The sequence below is a fragment of the Tursiops truncatus genome, chromosome 3 (genome assembly GCF_011762595.2).
Source record: "Tursiops truncatus isolate mTurTru1 chromosome 3, mTurTru1.mat.Y, whole genome shotgun sequence".
NCBI lineage: Eukaryota > Metazoa > Chordata > Mammalia > Artiodactyla > Delphinidae > Tursiops > Tursiops truncatus.
Window position 1 is genome coordinate 100452196 of NC_047036.1, and position 27631 is coordinate 100479826.

At 41.7% G+C, this 27631-nt stretch overlaps 1 protein-coding gene across 8 annotated transcripts in view; it reads left to right on the top strand.

The window, feature by feature from the left end:
* Positions 1–27631, top strand: part of SNCAIP (synuclein alpha interacting protein) — a 150377-nt gene that overhangs the window by 83994 nt on the left and 38752 nt on the right. For all 8 annotated transcript variants that reach the window (XM_073802439.1, XM_073802440.1, XM_073802442.1 and 5 more), the window contains exons 3-4: positions 6512–6584; positions 26082–26950. In XM_073802439.1, coding sequence (XP_073658540.1) covers positions 6512–6584; positions 26082–26950 — 942 coding nt within the window. The remainder of the gene's footprint in view (positions 1–6511; positions 6585–26081; positions 26951–27631) is intronic.

The window sequence follows — 27631 nt, forward strand, 5'->3', positions numbered from 1 at the left end:
ATCAGAGGAGAGAGCTGAAGTTGAGAGAGTAGCTGAAGAGAAGAAAAGGGCAGAGCCTGAGTCTGAGATGGGAGAGGAGGGGATCTGAGCACAAGCTGCGAGCTAGCGTGATGAAGGCGTGCCCTGTGAGTAACCACATCCTCAGAGAAGGGAAAACAGAGCCTGATCTGTTAGGGAGGGCATGAAGTCAGGACCCCCCTTTCCTGAATTGGGAGGTCAGGCCATTGGAGAGGAGGTCACAATTTTAGGAAAGTATTGTGCTTCTGAAAAACTCACTTGAGCTGCGTGTCTTTGCTTTCACTACCAGCTTTGCGTGGACACATTTCTGTCATTTTATTGTGTGACTGTGGAGAGGCCTGCTTGAATTTTGGAAAGCTACGTGAGAAACAATGAATTTTAGTATAGTTGTTCGGATGACTGGCCTAATTGTTTCTTTTGGAAACTTAATGCAACCTAAGTTGTTTCAAAGTCTCTAGCTTGAAAAGGTGTTGGGATTCTAGTTCTTTCGTTTTCTGGGGCTCATGACCATTTGAGTAATGCCTGCTTGTTCACCCGACTGGCTGCACTTCTCAGGAGCAAGGGCCAAAGCTTTTCAGTCCCGAATAGTATGTAGGGTGGTCAGAGATCCCCAAAGCCCAATGTAGAAATCACCGTCTGTTATTGTGAATCCCACGCGTGTTCAAACTGTTTTGCATGGCAGAGTGACAACATTGATGTAAGCTGGGACGTGTCGGACTGTCTTACGTCATAGCAGCTCTGTGTAGTTTGTGAAGCTAAGTTTCAAGGTCTGCTCTTGGCCGTGGGTTCTCTTGGATGAGGAAAGACCAAAGAAGCCAAATAAGGTGCTGAGACAGGCTGGCTGTCCTTCCTTTCTTCCTTTCCAGTCCGAACCTGGCTCACCTCTTCCTGCCTCATCAGTTCTCACATCTTGATATACTGAGCTGCAAATCATGAGAGGCACGAAGATGAGGAACACACATGAAAAATGAGTTGAGAGAAGAGACCAGAACATTTAACATCGTTTTACAGCTTGCAAATTGACTTCACTTACATTATCTCTTATGATTATCTGTGTTTTCTAGATAAAGAAACTGAGCCCCAAAGATAGGAAATGATTTATGTGTCCAGAACTACAGAGTTAATAAATGTCAGAAGTAGGACTCGAATCCAGAGCTTCTGGCTCCAAATCCATTGTCTTTATACACAAAGCTAAGGCATCAGCCAGCATTCATGCTGTTAATATATGAGAAGTGTTTATTCTTTTAAATATAGCATGATTACATTGCTAGACTGGTAGTTATGGAATTTTCTAAGATTAGTGCTTTATAAATATTAAGTACTACCATTATTAGTATTATTATTGCCACCCAAATTATGGGCTACATAGGAGAATTCATTCAGTTCAACAAGTACCTAGTTTCTTTGGTAAATAAAATATTGTCCACACCCTCAGGAAGCAGAGAAAGAAATTATGTAAACATATAGATGAAATGTCACATGATGGATTCTTTAATGGACATATGCCCAAGATAAGGAAATAAAGAGCAGTGGTTCTTGAACTTAGCTATGCATCAGAATCACCTGAACGGTTTGTGAAAACACAGATTCCTGGGCCCTGCCCTTAAAGTTTCTGGGATGAGGCCCACGAATGTGAATTCCTAACAAAGTTCTTAGATGGTGTTAATGCCACTGGTCTGGACACCACACTTTGGAAGCTGAGATAAGTTCCATCTGGGAGGCTCAGAGAAGATATAGTGGGGGAGCCACAAGAAATTTACTGTTACTAAAGTACCCTGAGGATGGAAAAATGTCATGGAGAAGTAGAGAAGAGGAATTACAAGGAAGCACAAGGAAATTGTTGGAATTGATAGATAGGTTCATTATATTGATTGTGATAATTTTATAGGTGTATACATATGCTGACACATTAAACTGTACACTTTAAATATGTGAAGTTTCTTTAAAGTTTATCAATTATACTTGGATAAAGGTTTTTAAATAGATGAAGAACAGCAGATTCAAAAAAAAGAAGAAGAAAACCGTGGGGAGAGATGTCTGAGCTCATGGAGGGCTGCACGTGCCATGCTAAGGCATATGGCCTTTCTCCTACAGGCAGTGCAGAGCCACTGAAAGATCTGAAATAGAGAAGCCCCCTAGTCAAATTTGCATTTTAGAAAGCTAATTAATTTTAGAGCAAGTATGGAAGCGTGGAAGAAATTGCCACTTACGACCTAAATATGAAAGAACTCCTTTGACCGTCTATAATATTATGCCCAGGGATTAATCAAATGTATGTACAGCTTAGTGTTTCAGGCAAATAGTTAATAAGTCATTGTGTGCCATGCATATGTACAAGTCAAGGAGATCATCCTTTCCGTTAGGCACTTGTGGGAGCCAGCACAGCCCAAGGGAACAACAGCCCAGCCCAAGGGAACAATACCTTGCCTTGTCTTTCACAAGGCAAGGTGCTTTTTTATCAAGGGCAGAAAAGAGTCTTTCTCTTTCTGACTTACTTCACTTAGCATGATAATCTCTAGTTGCATCCACCTAAAATGTGCCACAAATGAACCTATCTATGAAACAGAAACAGAATCATGGACCTAGGGAACAGACTGGTGGTTGCCAAGGGTATAGGGGGTGGGAGAGGGAGGAGTGGGAGTTTGGGGTGAGTAGATGCAAACTGGTATATAGAGAATGGATAAACAGCAAGGTCCTACTGTACAGCACAGGGAACTGTATTTAATATCCTGTGATAAACCATCATGGAAAAGAATATGATAGCACAGGGAACTCTTCTCAATGCTCTGTGGTGACCTAAATGGGAAGGAAATCCGAGGAAGAGGGGATATATGTATGTGTATGGCGATTCACTTTGCTGCACAGCAAAAACTAACACAACATTGTAAGCAACTATACTCCAATTAAAAAAAAAAAAAAGAGGAAAATTTAGACACAGATACCCAGGGAGAATGCCATGTGATGATAGAGGCAGAGATTGGACTGGTGTGTCTACAAGTCAAGGAAAACCAAGGATTGCTGACAACCATCCAAAGCTAGAAGAGGCAAGGAAACCTTCTTCCCTAGTGCCCTCAGAGGGAGAATGGCCCTATAGACACTTTGACTTTGGCGTTCTAGCCTCCAGAATTGTGAGGGAATAAATTTCTTTTCTCTTAAAAAAAAAAAAAGGAATATGAAAAAGAATGTGTGTGTGTGTGTGTGTGTGTGTGTGTGTATAACTGAGTCACTTTGCTGTAAGCAGTAATTAACACAACATTGTAAATCAACTGTACTTCAATTAAAAATTTAATTAATTAATTAAAGAAAAAGGTCCGTAAGGGCTGAAGCAATCAGCCAGGGTTTCACAGAAAATGCAGAACTCAAGCTGGCCTTGCAGAGCAGTGGCATTTGCCTGGCCGGAGGAAGGCATTGCAGGCAAGGAGGCCCCGGGAGTAAAGGAACTGAAGGGGAACTGAACTTTGAATGCACAGGGACATTGAAGAAGCAGAGACAACTGTTCAACCTTTGGCAGGGGCTTTTCTTGAGGCATGATGGAGGAGTGGAAAAGAAGTTTGGATCAAAAAGGGTGTTTCCACTGAAAGATGTTTAGAAAAAGAATAAATTAGAGAGCAAGCAGAGGTAGGAAATATAATACTTCTCAGCCATCTGCAAGCCCCTCTCCTCTCTTTTCACCCAAGGATAACAGGAATCAAGGGAACAGAATATAAAGGCTTGGGTTGGGATCAAGAGACAGGGAAGGTACATGGGTCTTTGGTTCTGTTAAGGGTAAAATAACAGTAGTTGCTACCCTGGGAGCTGGCCATTGTCCTGAGAATGCAGTGGGCTGGCGACCTAACAGCTCCTTATAAAAGGCCATCTGTCCTGTGAACTGGAATGAAGGCCTGGGAAGTCTTCCCTTTCAGCTCCCAGATGGTATCACAATGCGCTTGTGAAAGAGACTTCCTGGGTCATTTGCTTAATATGAAAACTTGTTGCGTGTTTGTTTTGTGAATTGTGTGTTTCCACTGTATCGCTTCATATCACAACTTAACCATCTATACAGCACTCTCTTAAGCTTTATCTTCTATGCAAAGAGCAGTGTACTTGCTGAAAGAAATCTACAAATTGATTTTTTTTCTTGTGTGTCCTTGTAAGGAATGGTAGATTTGTTCACAGTGTAGACTGGAGTCATTGTTGAATTTGACATTCCATATACCCTTACAGTTATCCAAAACTGATTTTCTGGCCTACACATCATCTTTTTCTTAGATTATTATACTTTTTATTTCCCTGACCAGGAGCAGCACCTGACTTTTTCTTCAATGGCATTATTCCCAAATTACTAACATGAATGCCCGCACAAAAGTGGCTTCCTGTGTGACCATGGATCAAGAGGCAGAGCTGCCAGGTGTGATGCAGGTTGAGGCAGCGGATGGGGCTCAGCCAGGCTAGTCTCTTCCTGGAGCTCAGTCCCTACACCAACCAGGCAGCCTGGGTTGTTCAAATTTAAACCTCATCAAATTAAAAGTGATTGCATACTGTGGACCTTTGAGGTCACATTGGAGGAGCTGAAGGTGAAGCTAATAAATTGTAGATTGTGACATGTCTGACTTTGGGGTGGGAGGTGACAGGATGCATGTGGCTGGAAATGCAGATAGCAGCATACCCGGTTTAGTCAAATACATATCATTAAGTCCACTGAGCAACTTATTGAACTTATCATTAACTATATTTAAGCACAATCAATCTGAAATTTCCTCTTTCTAAAATTTTGCCTTGGAAGAAAAGGAAAAAAAAAAAAAAAAGGAACGAGGGTAAGACTTTGCCAAAGGGTGCTTTCATGGGGCACATGGCAACCAAAACAAAAGGCCCAATTTTAATTGAATTACAAACTGTGTAATTATTTAACCTGTACCAGCTGGTCTCAAGAAGCTACCAGATTTCCTTAGAGAGTTTGTACTTGGCCAGAAACATAAGGTAACTTATTAGGAACAAGAAAAATGCCTTCTATACCTATGTTACCCGCCCCCCACTCCCAAAGAGCATAATATAAAAGGGGAATAAAATCCTTGGAGTTCCTTTTTGGCTTAAGAGGCAGTTCTCCCGCCCTCGAGTATGTGAATGCGTTTTACTAAAGCACCTGTAGTCTCTGAGGAATGGCTGACATAAACAGGATGTTATTGCATCAGACAGGTAAGAGTAATTTCTCTAATTAGTCATCTGAGATTTCATTTTTCACTTGGAAGTACTGGAAATTTAATTTGTTTGTGATGTGCAATTGGTGAACTGACAGTAGGTCCAACTGCGCCTCTCTCTGTCTTGCTGTCCTGATGCTGGGTGGAAAGCACGGGGGTGGGGCATGTGGGATGGTCTCAATGTAGACACTTCGCTTCATCTGTCAACATCAAGCTAACTAAAGCACCTTCGTATTGACAAATGTGTCCTAATTACACATTCCTCACTTGTAATGCTAGAATAATCCTAATGAGTTTCCCATGATCATTTTTCTTTTAGATTAAATGTTTTTTCTCAATCCCCTTTCCACTTTTGTAACAGTGAAGTCATTCGGAATCCATGCTCACTTACATAAGAGCATTGTTTCATAAAGGTACGGAGCAAACTATTTTTAGAAAGCTGTATTTTATGAATTAAAGTATGATCGAAGACAGGACCTGACTTGGCCTTTGATTAAAGACAGAGTTCATCCTATTTATTTTGTTTTAAAACACGCTTCTCCAAAGAAAGCTTGATTGGGATCAAACTTCGTCCCCATACATCATAGTTATTGATTTTAAATTTGTTGTTGCTCTGCTGATTTTATGCCCCTTTATGTCATAATTTGTTATCCTGATAGCCGGCCCCTGAGTTGGTGCTGGGACTGAGCCTGCAAGGTGGTTTCTTTCAATTCAGACTAATCTATCCATGAAACAGATGAGCTTTCAAACACAGAACCATGCTCTTCTCACTTTTCATAGCATTATCCTGGTATTTCCCATGGACATTACAGTAAAATTTGTGGCAAGTAGCAACATTAGGGACATTTCTGTAGTCCAGGAGATACAGCTCCTGGCTGCCCTGGATGCTGCAGGAAGCTGGGGGCTCCTCCTCTTGGCTTTTTTTTTTTTTTTTTTCCACACATAGATTCACTCTTAGGATTCAGAATGCAAATATTGTGGCCATCTTCTGGAAAATGTCAAGGACAGAAAATCCTTCCATCTTGTACAAGTAGCAGAAGAGATAGAATGTCTGCTGGATACACCCCACCTTATTTGTTAAAGGACTGTCCAGCCCTCTTTTTAATCTGCATCTCCTTACATGCTTATAGGTAGAGTCTGGGATGCTGCCAGATCACCAAGCAGCCCATTTAGGGTAAAATTAGATAGACTTTCTAGAGAGATGTGTTGTACTCAAGTATCCCTTCTTGTGTTTTGATTTTCTGGCCAATTGAGTGAATGTAATGCTCTTATTTTGAATTGCTACTTTACACTTTTTCCTCCTCTGGCTTCCCATTCAGTATTCAGTCACGTCACTCAAGACCATCCCGGAACTGTGCCGAAGATGTGATTCGCAAAACGAAGACAGATCAGGTAAGTTTTGCTCCCCGCCTCTTCTCCTTATTCTGCCTTTTAGAGTGTGGGGGGGACTCCTCCTGGCATCCCTTCCCCCTCACATTGGTTGCTCCTGCTTTCTGTTTTCTTTTTCTTTTATGGCTTCTCCACTTACCCCCGACCCTCAACAAACAGATGTTAGGTCATCCTCCAAGGACTAACCGGACAGGGAGGCCCTAATGAGGACTCAGCTGTTTACAAATAAATGTAGGCGATCATCGCGGCAGCTCCAAACCACAGTATACGCAGCAATTTACTGCAAACCCGAGAAACCATTGGTGACAAAACATAATGATGCAGGCGCCAATGAAAAAATGTTGGATGCATTTACTACCCATATGGCAAGGACCAGCTTGGGGGATGGTGCTTTGCCAAAGTCTGAAACCCTATCAGAGATGCGACATGATAGAATCTGCAGTAAGGCATACTGTAACAGTTAAGATTAAAGCAAAGCTTTGGAGTTTAATAGTGTAAACTAAACAGAGAATTATGGCGTATAGATGAAAACCAGCTGGCTGACCTTTTCTCCCTGCACACCCCCGACCCTTGACAAAAAAAGTACATTCAGTGTTGTTTTTCCCTCTGTAAATCAAATCAAGCCTCTCTGCTTTTCTCTCTGTGATGGGCAAAAATGAAAATAAAAAAGGATATTGATGGGAATGATACCATAGCATTAAACTGTGAAATGATCTTTATTATTTTTCCAAGTAATTACTCTAAGGCATCACCATTAACCTTGCCAAAGCTGGACCTCTGATAGTAACTAGAATCCTGAGAACCACGGATGATGGAAGACTTCAGATAACCCTAGAATTGTGTGTATTGTGTTTGAAAATAAATAGATCGTCCTTACCTATGCAACTGCTAGAACTCTAGGCCTTTCGAACTGCAAGGACTGTGCAAAGCTAATTTACTTTTCTCTTGGGACGTTTGTTTTCTTTCAACATTTTGTTTAGATGAGATGGGGAAAATAATTAGTCTATCTAGGTTTGTTTATCTCTATTTTTTTGGTTTTTTTTTTTTTTGTATGAGTGAAAGTAATGCTTCAATGTTTGGGTCAGAAACATCACAGAAGATAGTTTGAAGTTCAAATAAAAGTTTTCATTTACCTCCATTTAAACAAAATTTTTCTTATTTCAAATGCACTCAAGTATCTATGGGGTTAACAGAGGCTTTGGCCATAAGGCTTATCAGGATGTGCCTCCTTAAAAGGCATCACCAGGTTCAAAGTTAAACCTCTGTGATCAGTGACAAGGGCAGCAGACGCAGTGGACGGGCCCCCGGCCTCAGAGTCGGAAGACCTCCGTCTGAGTCAGCATTCAGACATCTATCGGTTATACGACCCTGAGCCTGTGACTCATTATCTATAAAATAAAAAAGAAACTTGTTCTGCCAATGTTGCCAGGCTACTGTTAGGATCAAAATTAGGTGATGTATCCGAAGGTACTTTGTAGATACAAGATTTTCTTTCTTCTTTTTTTTTTTTTTTTTTAATTGGAGATGGGGCAAGAGAGAAGACATAATAGCAAACACTTCAGTAGTGCTTAACGTGCTAGGTATTGCCGTAAGCCCTTTACTCGTATTAACTCAATTAATCCTAAAATCCTTGTGAGCTAAGTATTGTACTCTTAAGATGTTTATATTATATAGATGGGCAAACTGAGGCACAGAGCAGAGAGGTAAATTATCTCACCCAGTGTCACACAGCAGTTACATTACAGAGCTGGGATCCAAACCCCAGGAAGTTTGCCTCTAGAGTCTGGTGTCTTATCCATTACATATACTGTCATATAGCTAGACTTAGGGATAGTAATTTAATTTTAAGATATTTTCCTTTTAAAACTTTAAAAGCTAGCATTTTCCCTCACCGATGAAGTGGAACATTTCTTTTCTCTCTTAAATAGCTTCTCTTGCTTACCAAGTTAAGTGAATTAACCGAAGCTTTTAAAAAGAATTTTCCTGGGGCCGGTTTATTCCATTTTCTCCAGGTCTTGTGACTTGTAGTCAATTCCACAGTAGGAGATGTTAAACATTTCTTCTGTGGTTGAGAAGGAGGCCAATTTCAAGTTCAGAAGCCTTTAAACTCACCCAGAGCAAATATCCAGTGCTCAAGGTAATCACCAATAATTAGACCTGACAGGAAATGGATATATGAGGGAAAGACTCAGGCCTCTTTAATGGAATCACATGTACACCTCCAATTTGATGGACCATTTGGAGGTTGGTAAACCACTTTCTAATAGAGCAAGAGGGATCCTAGAAAAAGGAACACATGAAAAATCAATCTCTCCAAAGCACCGCTGTAGAATTATCTGTGAGCCGCTTTGAAAGAAATCTCAACATAGTAAAGTTTTCACCCTCCATTTCTGAAAGAATTGAGGCAATCTCAGTTAGTTTCATGGGCATGCAGATGTGGAAATAACCCTCCACCCCCACCGCATCCCCTTAGTCTTTCCTGTTTCAACAACCTAGGAGGAGTTTGCTCCAGGATCACTTGCACAGTTTCCATCTTTATGGTAGTCTTTTCGAACAGGTGGTGGCACAAGACACATTGGCTTCTGAGAAGGGTCCACATCTTCTTCTGGATGGGGCACCCTCTGGGGGAACTTTTCCCTAAACCTCCTGTGACTTAGAACATACTCCACCGGGTAAAGATGTGTCTCTTGACCTTTCGGAAGTTTGTTAGGCACTTTCTGTCTTGTGTAGGTTGTCAAATGTTAACACCCATCCTGTACTAACATGTCTTTGACTAGATAGATGTTCTTGGACCCAGTTGTTCTTTTATTTATTCATTCCTCAAATAACTTTTGTGTTTTCTGTCCTATGCACGCACTGAAGACAGGGTAACAAGCAAGGTGTAGACAAGGCCCGGTTCTCAACAGCACTTACATTCTGCGGGGTGACAGACAAAAGGCAGGCAAATGAAGATGCAAACCAGGATTTTCCAGGTAGTGATAAGAGGTGACATGAGGCATGTGCTAGAGTAACTTACAGTGGATGGGGAGGGAGGGGGGTTTGGGGGATCAGGGAGCATTCTTAGGGCCCAGCCATGGGAAAGCCAGTGAGGAACAGTGAAGGCAAGCGCAGCGCCCCTGAGTCAGAAATGAGCTTAGCATGGATGAGGAAGAAAAGGAAAACCAATGTGGCTGCATGGGGCAATGAAAATGAGGATGAGGCCAGGGGGCCGGTCAGGGTCAGACGCTACAGGGCCCTGAGGGTCATGGTACGCAGAGTTCAGATCTTACTCTAAGTTCTGTGAAGAGCGCTGACGGCAGGATCCCAATTTTTCTAAAATCCCATTACCTGGAAAGAAGCCGAAAATCATAACTCTCAGTAGAAGAAGGGACCCTAAAAATCATCTAGTTTAAGAGGGAGAGAAGGTGAAAAAGTGCAAATAGTAAAAGCAGAAGGGTACGGTGTTGACAGGGGATGAATGTGGGTAAAGGGTATACAGGTGTTCTTTGTACTGTTTTCATTCTTTCAACTATTCTATACATTTAAATGAAAATGTTTTAATTATAAGTGAATTTTTAAAGGCCAATAATAATAATAATGTAGTCCAAAGTCCATCAGATCTTGGAGTGACTCTTACTATCCTGATGGGGTCATCAGCCTGTACTTTGTCACGTGAGTGACAGGGAGCTCACAGTCTCACAAAGCTGCGTATTCATAAAGGTTCATTTTTGTTCAGCCAAAATCAGCGTCCCTCAAATGTCCATCCCTTACACCTGGCTTTTTCCTAGGGAACCTTAGAGAAGGACAGTTCCTCCTGGGCGAGGGTGCCACTGAGTGTTTGGAGGTGGCAGTCACCCTTGGTTTTGTCTTCTCCAAACTAAAATTTCCCTCCACAGTTTTGAGTGTATCCGGCTCATGCTTCTTGCTTTCTTGCGGCTGTCACATTTACCAGCATCCCTCTTAAAAGTGGCGCACCCAGAACTCCACCCGAGGTTGCTCCCCGTAGGGTCTGATCAGAACCTGTCAACCACACAGATCCACCTCAGGACTTAGCACACACACCTTTCCTGCCTTCGCTCTTGGGCTACAAAGACAAGACTGGTGCCTCCCCTTCCTGCCTGTTATTTTTAAAGTGTTCTGAGAGGAACAGGAGTGCAAATGAGCCCAGTTGTTGGCCCTTGGGAGCCTCTCTATGAGACGTAGAGCCTAGGGCTCACCCACTTCATCCCTGGGCCCTGGGTCAGCTCCACAGTGGGCTCTGAGAAAGGCAGATGACAGCAGGGTGTTTTGTCAGAGGCCTGGGGCAGCATTCCTGCACCTTCCACTCGCTCACTGACGCCCACGAGTCTGCCCTGGGAGTGCCCTTCCTTTAGCCAAAAGCACGGATTCCTATTAAAATCTGTATTTCCCCTGACAAGGATAATATTTTAAACTCTTTGCCATCAATTACACTACACTATGCCTAAACTGAATTTTTGTGAGAAAAAGAAGTTTTGAAAACAAGTGTGAAGGACTTGCAGATACCATAGGAAGGCAGGAGAGAGGGGAAGAACTAGGAATTAGAAGCTTGAGAACAAACTTTGCTGGTGCTTAGAGCTGCACAGGTGCTACTGAGATCTCCCAGTTACTTCTTACATGCTCAGCATACCAGGCATTAGGCCAGGTCTTCTGTGCACAGCTTATTTGTCCTCAAAATAATTCTCTGAGGGAGGACCATTATTATACCCATTTTATGGATGAGGAAACTGAGGCCCACAGAAGGCAAATAATTTGTCCAGAGTTCTGCATTTGAAACCAGTTCTGCTGACCACAGAGTCCCTATGAAGTTGAGCAACTGAAGAGCAGTTGTAGTCCGAGGAACCACGCACGGCTAGTGGAGTGGGGCAAGGATTAGCATTAGGGAAGTTACGGGTGAAAAATTTGCACCTCTAAAAGGGTGTTATTTATGAAATGTTGGCATGTTTTCTCTGCTTAATCACTGCTCCTCATGTAGGAAAGGAGGACAGCATGAGGCAGGACGTGTTAACTCTGCTCTATATTTTCTCCATATGAGGACTAAATATGTATGAGGACTAATAGTAAATCGACATATGGTATTCAAATCAAACATATTCAATTTCATTGACTTCGAGCTTCTTTTAATTAATTGGACATTCAGATACACATTTGTTTCAATTCATGGTGCTTTACATGTCTTGATTCTTTCAGAATATGTATCTGCTCAGCTCATTGTATAATTTTCTTATGAAAGAAAGCATATAAATATTAATGCAGCTTTGCATCTAAGAACTTAGATGTGTTGAGGTTGGGAAACTCGGTTATGTAACAGTTATAAATGGCCCTGGAGTGTGTTTGAGAAGAGATCCTGAAGGGTTTTCAGTACCTAAATAGTAGAGAAGATCACTTGTCTGACAGTGAGTAAAGGAAAATCATACTTTTTTTTCTGAAAATCATACTTTCTAAACTCAGTATCTGGTAAAAGCTGTTTTGGATGTATATTTAGAAACATTGCAGATTTGCTATACTTTTAGCCCTGTGCCTGCAAATTTTGTGATAAACTCTGAAAATGTATGGTTTTCTAAGATTTTCAAGGATTTTGGCCAACACCGAAAATAATACATTGACATGAAATTTATCCTATTGACGCTGCTGTGACATAGCTGATGATGCTAAATATACAAACCTCCTGTTTCCAATTTTATTAAGGTTTCATGCTAAAAGCATAGAAGCTGGTATAGCAGTTTAAATTGAAAAGCCTGCTGATTAATCCATTTCACATGATCTAATATAAGATGGACTCAAAGATTCAGGAAGCACATTTGCTAAGATCTCAATCAAGAAAATGAACACTTCACCCTGATGCAGCAAAGAATCTAACATTTATGACAAAAATCTACTTAACTGAAGTAAAAATTTACATACAGTAAAGCATGTAGATGAGAATGTTAGTCAAATAAGTATTTTTGCTTTTTCTTTAAAAATTATAAAGGTGACATAATTCATTTTTTTCAAATAGTAAAAACTACAATTAACCACGCTACCAAAACAAAATTGCTGTATTTCTTTCTAGTGTTTTTTTCATGAGGCATATTTTTTGTAAGGTTGTCATCATAACCTAAGGGCAAATTTTTTTTAATTTATTTTTTAACATCTTTATTGGGGTATAATTGCTTTACAATGGTGTGTTAGTTTCTGCTTTATAACAAAGTGAATCAGTTATACATATACATATGTTCCCATATCTCTTCCCTCTTGCATCTCCCTCCCACTTCCCTATCCCATCCCTCCAGGTGGTCACAAAGCACTGGGCTGATATCCCTAGCGGCTGCTTCCCACTAGCTATCTACCTTACGTTTGGTAGTGTATATATGTCCATGCCTCTCTCTTGCTTTGTCACAGCTCACCCTTCCCCCTCCCCATATCCTCAAGTCCATTCTCCAGTAGGTCTGTGTCTTTATTCCTGTCTTAGGGCAAATTTTTTTTTAAACATCTTTATTGGAGTATAATGGTTTTACAATGGTGTGTTAGTTTCTTCTTTATAACAAAGTGAATCAGCTATACATATACATATATCCCCGTATCTCCTCCCTCTTGCGTCTCCCTCTCACCCTCCCTGTCCCACCTAGGTGGTCACAAAGCACAGAGCTGATCTCCCTGTGCTATGCGGTTGCTTCCCACTAGCTAGCTATTTTACATTTGGTAGTGTATATATGTCCATGCCACTCTCTCACTTCGTCTGCTTACCCTTCCCCCTCCCCATGTCCTCAAGTCCATTCTCTATATCTGCGTCTTTATTCCTATCCTGCCCCTAGGTTCTTCATAACCACTTTTTTTTTCTTCTTCTTAGATTCCATATACATGTGTTAGCATACGGTATTTGTTTTTCTCTTTCTGACTTACTTCACTCTGTATGACAGACTCTAGGTCCAGCCGCCTCACTACAAATAACTCAATTTCGTTTCTTCTTATGGCTGAGTAATATTCCATTGTATATATGTGCCACATCTTCTTTATCCATTCATCTGTCGATGGACACTTAGGTTGCTTCCGTGTCCTGGCTATTGTAAATAGAGCTGCAATGAACATTGTGGTACATGACTCTTTTTGAATTATGGTTTTCTCAGGGTGTATGCCCAGTAGTGGGATTGCAGGGTCATAGGGTAGTTCTATTTTTCGTTTTCATAAGGGCAGTTTTATCCACTGCTTTTTTCTGCCGTTGCAGAATGTGTATGGCCAACGCTTTGAATGAACCACAGAACTTAGGAAAGCGGATCTGCCCCCTCTGTCTGCTTTTAATCCATTAACATTTTGCTTATGTCTCTGAAAGAAAGGATATGAAGTCAATGCGGGGAAAGATAGGAGCAGGGGGTGATAGAAAAATTAAAAATAAAACTCTAGTAGTGTCAAAAATAATGTAAAGGGCTGGCAGTGGCAGAGCTTAAATACAGTGCATCTTTGTCCCCTCTTCTCTCCTTGAACATTTCTTCTTTTCTTTTTTTAACATCCTTATTGGAGTATAATTGCTTTACAATGGTGTGTTAGTTTCTGCTTTATAACAAAGTGAATCAGTTATAAATATACACATGTCCCCATATCTCTTCCCTCTTGCATCTCCCTCCCTCCTACCCTCCCTTATCCCACCCCTCTGGGTGGTCACAAAGCACTGAGCTGATCTAAGTCCCCTAGCTCCCTGACTTTCTGGAAGGTTATAGAGTTAACAAAGTCAGGAATGAGGCAGTACTAGAGGGAGAGAAAACTCTGGGGAAGAGACCCAGTCTCCTTTCCCATGTTTTGGTTTTATTGGACTCTAAGAAACATACCTCCCCCCTCAAAACTGGTGGGGAAATCTCTTGGTAGAAATGAGTTCAAGGGAATCGGCAGTAAGGAAGGATGAGAACTCAGAAGTAGAGAGAAAAGCATCATGGAGGCAGGAAGGGGAAGAAATGAAACACAGGGACAAGGAAAAACCGGTACGGAAGCAAAGTGCCTTTCACCTTGTGCGGCCCCGCAGTGACTTCCTTCTCAGAAGTCAATCCTGTCATTAGGGAGAAGCGGTTTTCCCTGCCCCATGTTCCCAATCAAGGCAACAGTAGAATTGGAGAGAGGGAGGGTTGTTACTGGTTTTGGATCTTCATAGAGTCTCTGAGAGCACCCCACTTCCTGCTGAAAGTGTATCCTTTTTCTTTTGTCTCCCAGTGGGCAGTTTCTTCCCATTTAAAATGAGCACACTTTGTCCACATACCTTCTTTGCCCTGACTCTTCCCCTAAAAAAAAAATCACTAAAAAACTCAAGTAATAGAAACAGAATCCTAGAATCTCATAGTTGAAGGATCCTCGGAGAGAGTAAAGAATCATCTCCAAAAGTCCAGACCCTTCTGTGGCATCGATTGCTCAGGCCCTTGCATTTCACAGTGCACTCCGAGACCGCAACCAGCACCACCAGCATCACTGGGAAGCCTGTTAGAAATGCAGACCCTGAGGCCTTACTCCAGACTCCAGAATCAGAATCTGTATCTTGACAAGCTCTCCAAGTGACTCATTTGTGTATATTCGAGTTTGAGAAGTGCTGACTTAGGCCACCTTTGGTGCTAATCCGTCGTCCCTGATGAGGTATCATGTCACTCTGTGCTCAGAATCAACCAATAGTTCCCCGAGATGGTTCTCAAGATACACAGTGGGAAACTCTCTTAGTGGGAAACTCTTACGTGGTCTTCAAGCACTCTTCTCCTGGGTCAGCAAGCTTCCTCGCATGTCGCTCTCCTCCTGCTTTCTGCCTGCCAGTCTCATCAAGGGACCTCCTTAGGTTCCTCAGATGTGCCGTGTTCTCTCACGTGACACGTCCTTCTCTCCTTTTGCCTCCAAGGTCATCTCCTCACAGCCCTTCACCCTACTCCCCCTGTTCAGTAGAAATGTAGTGTAGGCCGTTTCCGTAATTTAAACTTCTTCTAGTAGTCATATGAAAAAATATAAGTAGATGAGATTAATTTAATAATACCTTATATTTATCCCAATAAATCAAAACTATTTGCACTTTGATATGTACCACCAGCCACATTTTAAGTGCCTAATAGCCACAGGTGTCTAGTGGTTCCTATTTGGACAGTGCAAGCCTAGATTATATTAGAACCCCTCTCCCAACTTACTGTATTATCTCCCAGCTCCCTGTACTTTTCCACCTCTTTAAATATCTGTGTTTTAAAAATTATTGGTAATGTAGTTTAATATCAGTTTTCTCTAGTAGACTAAATAAAATCTCTTTTGGGTAATTTGGTTCATTATGGTATCTCCAGTGCCTACTGCTGGTGCTACATACACATCTGAGGTAGGATGGATGATTGAGTGTGTAAAGAGGTGAAAAGGAAGCCGACTTCTTTGGGTTTTGTATCATAATTGAGCTTTGGGACAGCTGCTTTGCTTCTCTTCATTTGGTTTGACACTTTGATATTCTCTGGATATTTGATTCCTCTTTTATCTGCACCATACAAACACTCTCTAATTATTTCCTGTCTTAAAAAACGAGCAAACAATACTGCTCTGGTGGCTCCACCCTAATTCTCTGCTCCTTTTTCTTCCCACCCCAGGCCCCACTTATAGCCAACATGCTTTAGAGAGTTAACGGAACCTCGATCTGTAGTCCTCCACCCCCTGTTCACCTTAAATATCTCCAGTGTGGCTTCCACCTCTTTTGGGAAGGTCAGAACTTCCAGTTGGTCAAATCCGTTGACACTGATGTTCTCATCTTGCTTGGCATTGCTGTGTTATTTGAGGCTATGGGCCGTGCCTTTCTGGAAACGTTCTCCTCCCATGGCTTTGTGATACCACCTCACTCCTTGTTTTTCTTCTAACACTCTGACATCTCCTTAGTCTCTTTTGCAACTCCTCTCCTTTCTCTACTTGACCTTTACGTATCCAAGTGGTATGGAAGTATTCAGTAGGATCCTTTCTCCTCTCAATCTCTAAGTCTCTCTGGGTTGATAGCTCATTCGTTCTCACGGCTTCAGATGCCCCCTACTTGCTGCTGCTACTTACCTCATCACTCTAGCCTCCTAATTAATGACCCACTCGATATCTCCATTGGATGCCTTGTGGAATTATGAAGAGGAATTCTTGAATCCCCATCCCCAACCTGTTCCTCCTCAGACCCCCCTCAGCTATCAGCACTCAGTTTACTGAAACATCCACTCTGTGGCCGAAGCCAGGATTCTGCCTCTCCCTCATTTCCACCTCCATCTATCAGCAGGTCCTGAGTCATCTGTGCTCAAAGCCTATCCCCATCTGTCCACTTATCTCCATCTCAACAGCCCCCAGCCAGGTCGGGCCACCTTTATGTTTCATTGGGTTAACAACCATGAACTAATACTTTGACTTCTTTCTTCACCATCAATCCTTGCCACCCCGTATTTCCCCCAGAGGAGGCACAAGGATATATTTTTAAATGTAAAGCAGAGCATTTCATTCTCTGTGAAGCCCCCCTAAGAATACCCCATTTCACTTAAAATATAACCCAAACTCCTTTCTGTGGTCCATAAAACCCTCAAGTGAGTTGGCCCCTGACAGCCTCCCCCAACTTCATCTTTGATCTCCCTCACCCTAGATCACTCTGCTCTAGATAGAAGAACTGTGGAACCTGCCAGATTCTCTCCTGCGTTAGGCATTTGAGAATGGGCTTCCTTCTACCCATATCCTCACAGAATCGTCTTTTCTCTTGTATTTTCCCCCGGATCCTCATAACTGTCTTCTTCTCATTCTCAGGTCTTGGCTTACATGTCATCTCCATGGTAAGGCTTCTCAGCTGTTCTCTATTCCAGGACCCTACTTGTTTCCATCAAAGCACTCTGTATTTTATAATTTCTCATTCATCTGTATACTTGCTTGACTATCTGCTTGCCCCATAAGGATGGTGATTATGTCTATTTCATTCCCCTCTGTACCCCTACAGCCATGTGCACAGAGAACATTCAGCAGATGTTTGTGGAATGAGTGGACCCTGTAAGAGTCTTTTAGCATTCTGCCAATTACTTTAGCACTTCTGAACAAGCTCTGTTGTATTCCTATATGTCTTGCTTATATTGGAAAGGAATTGCCACCTTTAACCAGTTGAAAGAATTGGCACCTGAAATCAGAACAAATTTTCTGTGATAAGATGACTCTAAATTTAGGCTGATGCCGCTAAAGATAAACAAAGTAGGGAAATTCTTCCACTCAACTGTTTCTAAGAAAAGTTGTTATTAAAAACCATTTTCCTAATGTTACTTCATAGTCAGTGGTTACCAAAATCTCGGCAGAGAGTACAGTTTGGGATTTAGCTTAAAATGAATCTGAAATGAGTACAACCAGGTTTTACTACTGGTTTCTGGAATTCCATTGCCTACATGTGACCCAAATAGAGAAAATGTGAATTGCATGTTTAGGGAATAATTTTAATTTTGATAAGGCAGTTCTGCGGTGTTATGGAGAGAAAGTTGGAGTCAGGGAACCTCAGTCCTGGTTGAGCAGTCAGCATAGTATGTAATTTTCCACATAACACTTGAAACTCCCTCAGTTCGCATTTATTTTCAAGTGAGAATACGGAAGCACTGCTCATCCATCCTCCGGAGTTGTTGTAAAAACGTCTAGTGACATCATACACTTGACTTGTGGTCAGAAACATAGAAAGTTTTATGCAAATATATTGTATTCATAATTTTAATGATGGAGGACATTTTAGGAAAATTCTAATTAATAAATAGCATTTGGAGGAACTTTTAAAACACACATAAGTGTTTTGTTTTTTTTCATTGTTTGTAACAGTGCCTGAGAAGCGTGTACCGAACGGCAGTAGGAAAGGAGGCAGCTCGGCTCTGCCAGGCTCTGTCCTGCAGGGGCCTCTATCTGCACTTTGCTGCGTCCCTGCACCTGCCCTGTCCTCTCTGCAGCCTGTAACGGAGAACTCCACCTGGCCACCAGCTTGCTTGGGTGGACACCACGGGGCTGCCCAGAGGAAGAGGAGGCTGCAGGCTGGGCTAGTTCTTCCTCCCATTTCTCCTCCCCTCCAGACCTTGAGGCGCGTCCCTCTCAAAGTGGGACTAGGTTTCATACACTTACCACTTTGTTTCTGGAAAATAGAATTCATTTAATGTTTTGTAAAAAAAAACAAAACACTCACGCACCCTAAAGATATATACCCCCTTTACTCTTCTTGTGTCTAAAGTTGTATTCCTAATGTGGATACCTGACTTCACATCGAGGAGGAAAAGAAACATTTTACTGACGGCATTCTGGGAGCCATCTGCTGGAGCTGGCTAGTAGAGGGTAGAGGATAGGGATTTTTCAAACCTCCCCCATCTGCCTCTTGTTCCCTTAGCAAGGAGCAGTATCTTGGTGTTTCCTGCCCTTGACAGATCAGCGCTGTAGAACATTGCCACCTTCAGTTAAAACTGGTAAGCGTGATTCTGCACTTTCCAGAAACCACACTGAGCAAGTTCTCCCCTGGTTCCACACTTCTCTGCTTGATGAGCCTCTGCACCATCCTTGGATGCGCATCTCTCTCTATAATTCAGCACTGAGAGAGGAAAAAACAGAAAGGAAATCTGGTAATGGGCCTGGAGTGGATGTGAGACTTAATCCACTCAAGAGGTTTTGCTGATGTCAGAGTGAAGGTCAGCATGCTTTTTAGGTGATAGAATAACTCTGAAACCATGTGCTCTCTTCAGAATCACTCATTTGTCTTCTATGGGAACCATACTTTCAAGGCCCAAAGGTTTAAAGTTGTCAAAATATTGAGTCTGATTTCATGATAGAATATGCGTCTTTGGTGAAGAAGTATCTTTTCTACCCAAGGTAGTAAGGGCTTTTGAGTATTTCTGTGAGTTTTTACACAATAAAGAAATGGGTGCAGATGGGGTACAAAGTGATGTGAGCAGGTCTTGACAGTTCTGGGTTGGGCTGGGAATTAGGAAACTTGGGAAATTATGAAATTGGGAAACTGGGAAATCTGACTTTCTACAGCTGCTTTATATCAGTAGCCACTTAGGAAGTTTAGAACCACATCAATGAATCTTTTCCAGTAATATTTTAACATCTCAATGTGAATAAATCATTGGTTGATATTTTTATAAGAAAGTCCTCTGTACTTGCCCTTCAGCCTCACAACACCGTCAATAAAGGGTCTGTGACACCAATGAAAGGGATGAGCAAACAACTCCATGGGAACATTTCTCACACACACTGGCTCTTCCCAACATCATGGCCTGACACAGTACCCCAGATTCAGAGTTAACCCAACCCTTTCTTGGATCAGGTTCCAATCTAGTCTCCAAGGGTGGTACAGAAGAGCACCCAGCAAGTAGTCTTCACTCAGGCTCCATACCCGTCTTCTTGTTGTCATGAGATAAGTATACCTGTCACCACGCCTTAGAACCTGAAGTGTTTGTGATGAGTAAGCCCACGATGGATTTCATTTACATCGGATTAAGGAAACTCTTGACTCTAGCATTGACCCTCCTAATCTTTCACAACGTCCCTCTCTTAGGTATAAAAATGGAAGGAAATGGAATCCTGGAGAACTTAGAAGTCATGTCCTTGAAGGTGCCTGTGTTTCCAGCAGCTGTAGATGTGAAGTTCATTGTTGTGTACATTTTAAGGCAATTACAGCTAAAGCTGACCATTTTGTTTCTCAAGGAAAATAGTATTCCTTTCACTTCTAACAATAAATAGTAGGAAAACAGTATTTTATCCTAAAGACACATCCTTTTCTTCCTCTTCTTGATGTCTAAAGCTAATTTTCTAATATGGACACAAAACTCCATATTTAGAAGTAAAATAGGCATTTTGGGAGCCAGCACTGACGTTCGGTCTTGAAAATTGGATCCACCGTTGCAATAGCAAACTGTACATTATCTTCCTAAGAAAATACTAATGTATCAGTCCCAAGAGCCAAAGAGTTGTTCTGTGTCAGCAATCAGCTTAGCCTCATAATTATAAATTTGTGAGGATCTGTTGAAATACATGGATCCAGAAGAATTATAGTGTTTCATAGTGAGTCATTCAGAATAAAGAGCCCTGTTATTTGTAGACATTCCATACAGTCATAGAAATTTAGAGGTGGGTCAGGTCTTAGCAATCATGTGTCTAACCCCTTTATTTTACAGATGAAGAAGTTTTGGCTTAGAACTTAGGAAATACATGAAAATACTTTAATATGCAGCACATCTTCAATAGCTTTACCAAGACTGTCTTTGAAATATTCAACACACTCAGTGTGTCCAAAATGTGGCGAGAGTGACTCATTGTGACAAGACTCATATGTATTTAGTATACATTGCCTCTTTGGTCTAGCATATTCCTTTGTTCCTTCTTCCCCCCTCTTGCTCCCTCCCTCCCCCTTCATTCATTTATTCTTTAAAAGGTTTAGCCCTTGAGCCCCAATATCTGTGAGATGCTGTGCTAGACAGAGGGCTGGTTATAAACACAAGGAGGTTCACGAGCCATCTTTGCCCTTGAGGGACTCTCAAGAGAGAAGGTGAGACAGATGCATGAGTGAATTGTTGAAACAGAACTTTATAAATGCGTGACTCTAGGTATGGGCAGATGTATCTCAGGATACTGAGAAGCAAAGGACAACGATTCCCTGGGAAAGTCAGAGGATATGCACCAAGGAGGAACACCTGAGGGGAATCCTGGCAGATGAGCTTCCATCTCAGGCAGAGAAGGCAGCAAAGGTGTCGTAGGAGAGGGCGAACTTGCCCAAAGGCAGGAGAAGAGAAGGAAGGACCTGGGGTATCCAGAAGCGGGTGAGTTTAGCGATGGAAATGCAGAGAAAAATTAGTGACGTGGGAATGGTGGTGCTGAGATGAGAAGATAAATTAGAAAATAAATAAAAGAGCTGATAGCTACCATGATAAAGAGTTTAGCTACTATCCTGAAAGTCAGGGTTTCCCAAAGCTTAGTTGTTTAAGTATTATTTCCACAACCTCTCTTATTTTTGTTTGACCCTGTAAACCACTTGTACTATTATTTTTAACTTATTTTTCTAAAACCATTTACTTTTAAGCATATTTGTTTTTGGAAGAAACTTTATGTCAGTGTTGTAAGTAAAAAATCAATGTCACTTGCAGTAAATTCAAGGACATCGTTAAAATGAATGTGATGAAAATAAAGCATTTCTGCTAACTCTTTGCTTATGAAAGTCTCTGAGCTAAAGGCCCACAGTTTCATTATTCTGAAGGGAGTTTGTAAGTTTGGGAGAGTAGTTAAAGTCACTGTAGCACCAAACTGAGAGTCCTTAAATTAATTAAGAGGAAGAAAGAGTTGAAAGGTATATAGCTTGCTTACTCTCTGAGTCAGGGGGATTTATGGTTCCTGTGCACCACCTTAGATACTGCAGGGGTATGTGTCCCACATAGGGGGAAATATTGTTTTAGGCAGTACAAGGCCTCTTCAAGGTTTTTGAACTAAGAAGTGACAAAATCAGACTTATCTGAAGAGGGGATGACTCAGGATCAAAAGGGAAACCAAAGAAGAAAAGAAACCCTGCAGGGACTGTGGAAGGGTCTAGTCAGTATAATAAGATGAATAGAGGGACCAGATTAAAGAAGGATTTAGGATCAGGCTACGTAGGAGTTGGTACCTAAGGGATGAGGGGCAGGGATGCCTTGGAGATGGATTGCTTGGGAGGCTGCATACATGGTCATGTGATTCAGGCCAGGTATATGAGGAATACGTTTAAGGAAGACAGAGTAGAGCGTGTGTGTGCATATGCGTGTGTGTGTGTGCGCATATGTGTGTGTGTGTGTGTTTTGGATGAGGAGGGGGAAGGCAAGAAGCAGGTGAGGGTAAGGGTGATAAGACCCCTGGATCAGAGCATGCTACCTGTTACACATAACGTACACATCCCAGGCTCACATTAAATGCTTGTTGAATAAATGGTGACCTGTGGATGGTCAGCAGGCAACTGGAAATACCCTGCTGGAGATCAGAGACATTCCAAATGCCAGTTAGATTGGAAGAGGGAACTGTGGTCTACAAATCAGCCTCGAATGCATTGCCATTTACCTACTGACCATTTTAGAAACTTTGTGCCATAATCAGGTAGACAGGTTTAAGGTATATTGGGCATGTTTATGTTCATAAGATGTTAAAAATGAATCCACTCACCCAAAAAAGTCACTGAGAACCTACTCATGTAAAGCAATTTGCTGGGTGCTTTGACGGATAGAGAGGTAAATTAGACACAGACTCTTCTCACAGAGCTTGTCAAGATCTCATAAAATAATCGATAAAATTTTCTGGGATTTAAAGTTTAACATGTGAAGTATTTATTCATGATTTCCAGGAAACAACTTGAGCCTCAAAATCTTCCTATAAGCCCTAGTTAGTCTGATCTTTGTTTCCATGCATTATAAGAAGTGTTTCATGGGGTCGGGGTAGAACAACAGTATAAGTGGAATTTTTGGTAGACTTACAGAATCGGAAGTGAAAATCTTGCCTGTCATTAAGGACCCTTTTACTTGTGTTGTACTTAAAATACCCATTTTCCCAGCTTAGGAGAAATAAACTAATTGCGTTTTATCTTTTATATATATATATATATATTTATATATATATATATATATATATATATATATATATATATATATATATATATATATATAATTGTCCTTCTCCTCAGACAGGTATATGATATAGTAATAAATTAGAGCATTCTCACAAAAAACTGTTATCTAATCCACTTTTCATAACTGGGATTTTTTTCCAGGTAGTCAAGACACAGACTGGAAAGCACAGATTTCCCTCTCAGCCTAAAAAAGAGTGATGGGTTTGAATAGGAGGACAACCAGCCTAATGTTGATGCCCCTTCTTCAGTTTCTAGGCTCTTCTGTGGAAAGAAGTGTTTTCATAAGACTCAGACAGAATTCATTTCCATAGAGCATTCTTAATGGCTCCTGTCAGAACAAAACAGCTGGGAAACATATGGTATCCATTTCCCTGTATCACTTGGAAAAAATTTCACATGTAAATAAAGCCAACATAAAAGAGTAGCCCTTTGAACCCACGACCTTATACGATACATAAATATATTGATACAATGCTCTCGTTGTATTGGCCCACTAAGTTATGTGGCTTTAAAATTTTTTATTGCATTCTGAGATGCACATTATCAAGAAGTTTCCAAAAAATGAAGGTAATTGGAAAATACCAGCAAATACTATCCCTAATAATATATATGTATCTCAGAAATGTTAAGAAATATATATATTTTTTTCCTACTCTATTTTAAGGTTTTCAGAAAATTGATGGATAAAATTTAAGGCATATTTACATTTATAAACTCTGTGTCCACTATTTTTCTGTTGGTTTAAATAAGTAAGTAACCATATATTCTTGAAAGGAAGAGAGAAAGACTTGGCAGAAATTTCTGGCAGGCCTTAATGTTTTTTAGCTTTACATTTTGAGGGAGAAAGGGACATATAAAGGATAGAAAGACTTTTAAATTTATAATGGAACAACAGGAATTAGTCTTTGCCTTTGCCTATTTACCTTTCATAAATAACTAGAAAATCTAGCTCTCATTGGTGATTACCACTCCTCTGAGTTTATTAACAGGACTTTTGTCCCCTGTGAAATTAAGCCGTAAATCCCTGAGAAGGATACTCTTTGGGCATTTAAAAAGAAATGTAATGCGTTGGACAAAGTGAGATTCAAATTCAAATACTAGCACTTGTTAATTGTCTGCTCTGTACCAAGTACTGTATACAACTGAGAACCAGAGCCAGCAGAAGGCAAGAGAAGCAGCAGCTTAAGAGCATCTAGACACCTTCCTTCCCTTCTGGAACATTCTCTGTTAATACCTGTTTCTTACTGGACAGAATCCAGGCCTCCCTCCACAGCTCACAGTATTCTCTTAGATTCCCAAAAGTCCTCAGAGAAGGACCGCTTCGTGCAGACCCTCTGAAACCACAAGCAAAATTGTGGGCCATTTGGAGTAAAGAACTCACCCACCAATAAATAGGTACATAGCATTTAGGCTTAGAACACTCACTCTCACCTCCTTATTTTGGTTCCAGAACTTATATGAATCCTTTTGGAACACATAGCAGTAGGATGAAGAATGACCAAGGGTCTAAATTTGGGGAACGTTTCATAATTTATATCCTGCTTTCACCCCAAGAATCAATGGTAGCCAGGGACTGTTGCAGAAGTTACAGACCTGAGTACACCCTCGTCTTAGCTCCTTTACTTTTTGGTTGTGCTCCATAGCAAAGAACAGACACAAACACATGCTTTGGGGTTAAATACTTCCCACCTGCTGTTGTTGCAGAAGAGGAGAGAGCGATGGGAGATGCCTAGTTAGAGGGCATGTCCTGAAACCTCACCCCTTTGATGGGGGATGGTGTAACCTCAGTGGGAAGGGAGTAGGAATCTGTAAACTGGTGGGCTGCAAGCTACCAAGAGTGCGGGGTCATCTTCGCAGTCAAGGGAGTGTCCCAGAGAGGAGGTGGTGTCATCGAGGCTGAGGGAGGAAGGGGCAGCCGGTCACATGAGGCCGCCGCACTGCAGGAGGAGGTGGTGCTTACCTTTCACCTCCCGTTACACTCCGTCTCAGCCAGGCACTCGGACGCAGACTATACAGTCTTCATCTAAACTTTGCAAGAAATGAGAAGAAAAAAAAATAGTCTGCCTACTTCACTCTCCCTTTGCACCTTCCTTCTCCTCTTTCCAAATGACCAAGGGCAGCAGTGACTCTTAAAGAGCACGTTCCCGTGTGAAGCTGGTGCGTTATGTTGCTGTGTCATATGCCAGAAGGTACTGTCAAATGCCCGTGAGTGATGGTTGACTGGAATACTCAGCCTGTGGTGGGATGAACTCAACCATGGCTTATGTCCCATGGTCCAGTCAGTCCTGACCACTTCATTCCTTCCTGTTCTTTCCCTAATCCACCTAACAAATCACCTAGGGAATCACCCAATAGGTATGAGTTTAAGTTTGCCCAGTATTAAGCCATTCATCCCTTCTTTCTCTGAGACGTCGTCATAAGCTTTCAGAGTATACCCGTGCACGTGTGCACATATGCGCGTACATCCCTTCTCTCCCTGGATTAGTTTGGAAGTTCGTTTAACACAAAGGATCCTGTCCTCCAATTCTCTTTTTCAGGGTGATGGCAAGTATCAAAATACTATCAAGGAGGTGCCACCGCCCAGGGAATAAACCTGAGTGTCTGTCTGGGTTTGTTTTCTTTAGCTGTCTGCCTTCACTATTATTACTACTTGAATTAATTTTGAGCCAATATGTCATAACTTTCTTTTATCACTGACTGCTTTTCAATGGTAAGTATGAACCGTTTGTTTTATGATATGCGTTCTCTCTTAATTCGTCCCCTTTGAGCTTCGTCCTTAATTTGTCCCGGGCTTCCTTTGAGCATTACTTGAGTGGACCATGTCTGCCCGCATGGCCACGCTATTTTCAGTGTTTCAGATAGTCCCCATTTTAATTTATTTTAAAAGAGTTTTTAATAGTCCCCTCTTTTCATTTATGTTAAAACAGTTTCTAGCTCTAGCTGGAATTGCAGTGTCTCAACTCTTATTACAAACACACAGAAGCCCACGGGAATCGCCGACGTATACAGTAAATTCCGCCCAGTGAAGCGAGTGTCCCCACTGAAACATCAGCCAGAGACTCTGGAGAACAATGAAAGTGATGACCAAAAGAACCAGAAGGCAGAGTACCAGAAAGGGGGTGATTCTGACCCAGGCCCCCAACCTGAGGAGCTCAGCCCCAGAGATGGAGAGAGCAGCCCTCCAAGTAAGAGCACGGAGCCCAGCCCCTTGCTGGGCGAACTGGAGCATTATGACCTCGACATGGATGAGATTCTGGATGTGCCTTACATTAAGTCCAGTCAACAGCTTGCCTCTTTTGCCAAGGTGACTTCAGAAAAAAGAATTTTGGGTTTATGCACAAGCATCAGTGGCCTTTCTAGCAAAGCCTGTTCTACAGGAAATGCTGAGAACTCACTGTCCAACATGACACCATTTTGTGTTCTCTCTCCTGTGAAAAGCCCTCACTTGAGAAAAACATCCTCTGTCGTCCGTGACCAGCAGAAGCTCTCCACTGAAGAATCCGAGAGTTCTCCTCCTCTGGTTAAATGTGGCTCTGCATATGAGCCTGAAAACCAGAGTAAGGACTTCCCAAATAAGACCTTTAGTGAGCCTCATGGTCGGAAAGTTGACAAGGCCATGCCAGACTGCCAGCTCAGGGCCTTCCATCTGCAGTCCTCAGCACCAGACCCCAAACTAGAGGAGCAGGTCAGTGGCGTGAACTGGACCAGCTCCCAAGGCCCAGAAGAAAGGAGTGAGTACCTGAAAAAAGTAAAAAGCATCCTGAACATCGTTAAAGAAGGGCAAATATCTCTCCTGGTAAGTATGGATTAATTCCGTATACACAATAACAATCTAGAGACTCCAGTTTTATCAGCTCCATTCATTAGTTACAGAACGATGATGGTTTTGTTCTAAGTTTTGTTCCATCTCTACTTGTGGCTTTGGTTGGGAGCTGTGACTTTTGAGTTTTAAAATTATAAGTTAGGTGGTTAGCACAAGGAAAAACAATTGGCTATAGAGGGGAGTGTTATTTCACTTGAACTTTGCCTGAATTCAACTGGAATAAGGACACAGAGTCTAAAACAAAAACAAAACGAAAAAAGCCCAGCACTTTCTTTCATATGAATCTTAATGTCTTTCTTTTTTGCTTTTCAAATGGTTCCCAACGCTCTCACTCAGTTATTTGTGGGGATGTCAGTTCCTTGCTGATGGGGGACCTGCCAGATACATGAACAGAGGGTCTTCTGTTTTATCCTGATCCTTATTCAGAAGACTTGGACCAGGATGTTTGAAAGCATTTGCAGATAGAAACTTACCCTAGAGCTTGACTGCCCTCTGACCCACATGGAGTTTTTTTTTAGTTCCAGGTCTGCATGTCTAGGGAGAATGAAGAAGCTTTTCCAAAGACTCTAGACACAGAGTTATATGATGTAAGAAAAGTCTGTTCTGCTTAGGCTCAGAGAAAACTAAACTGCAGTCACATTCCATCTGCCTACG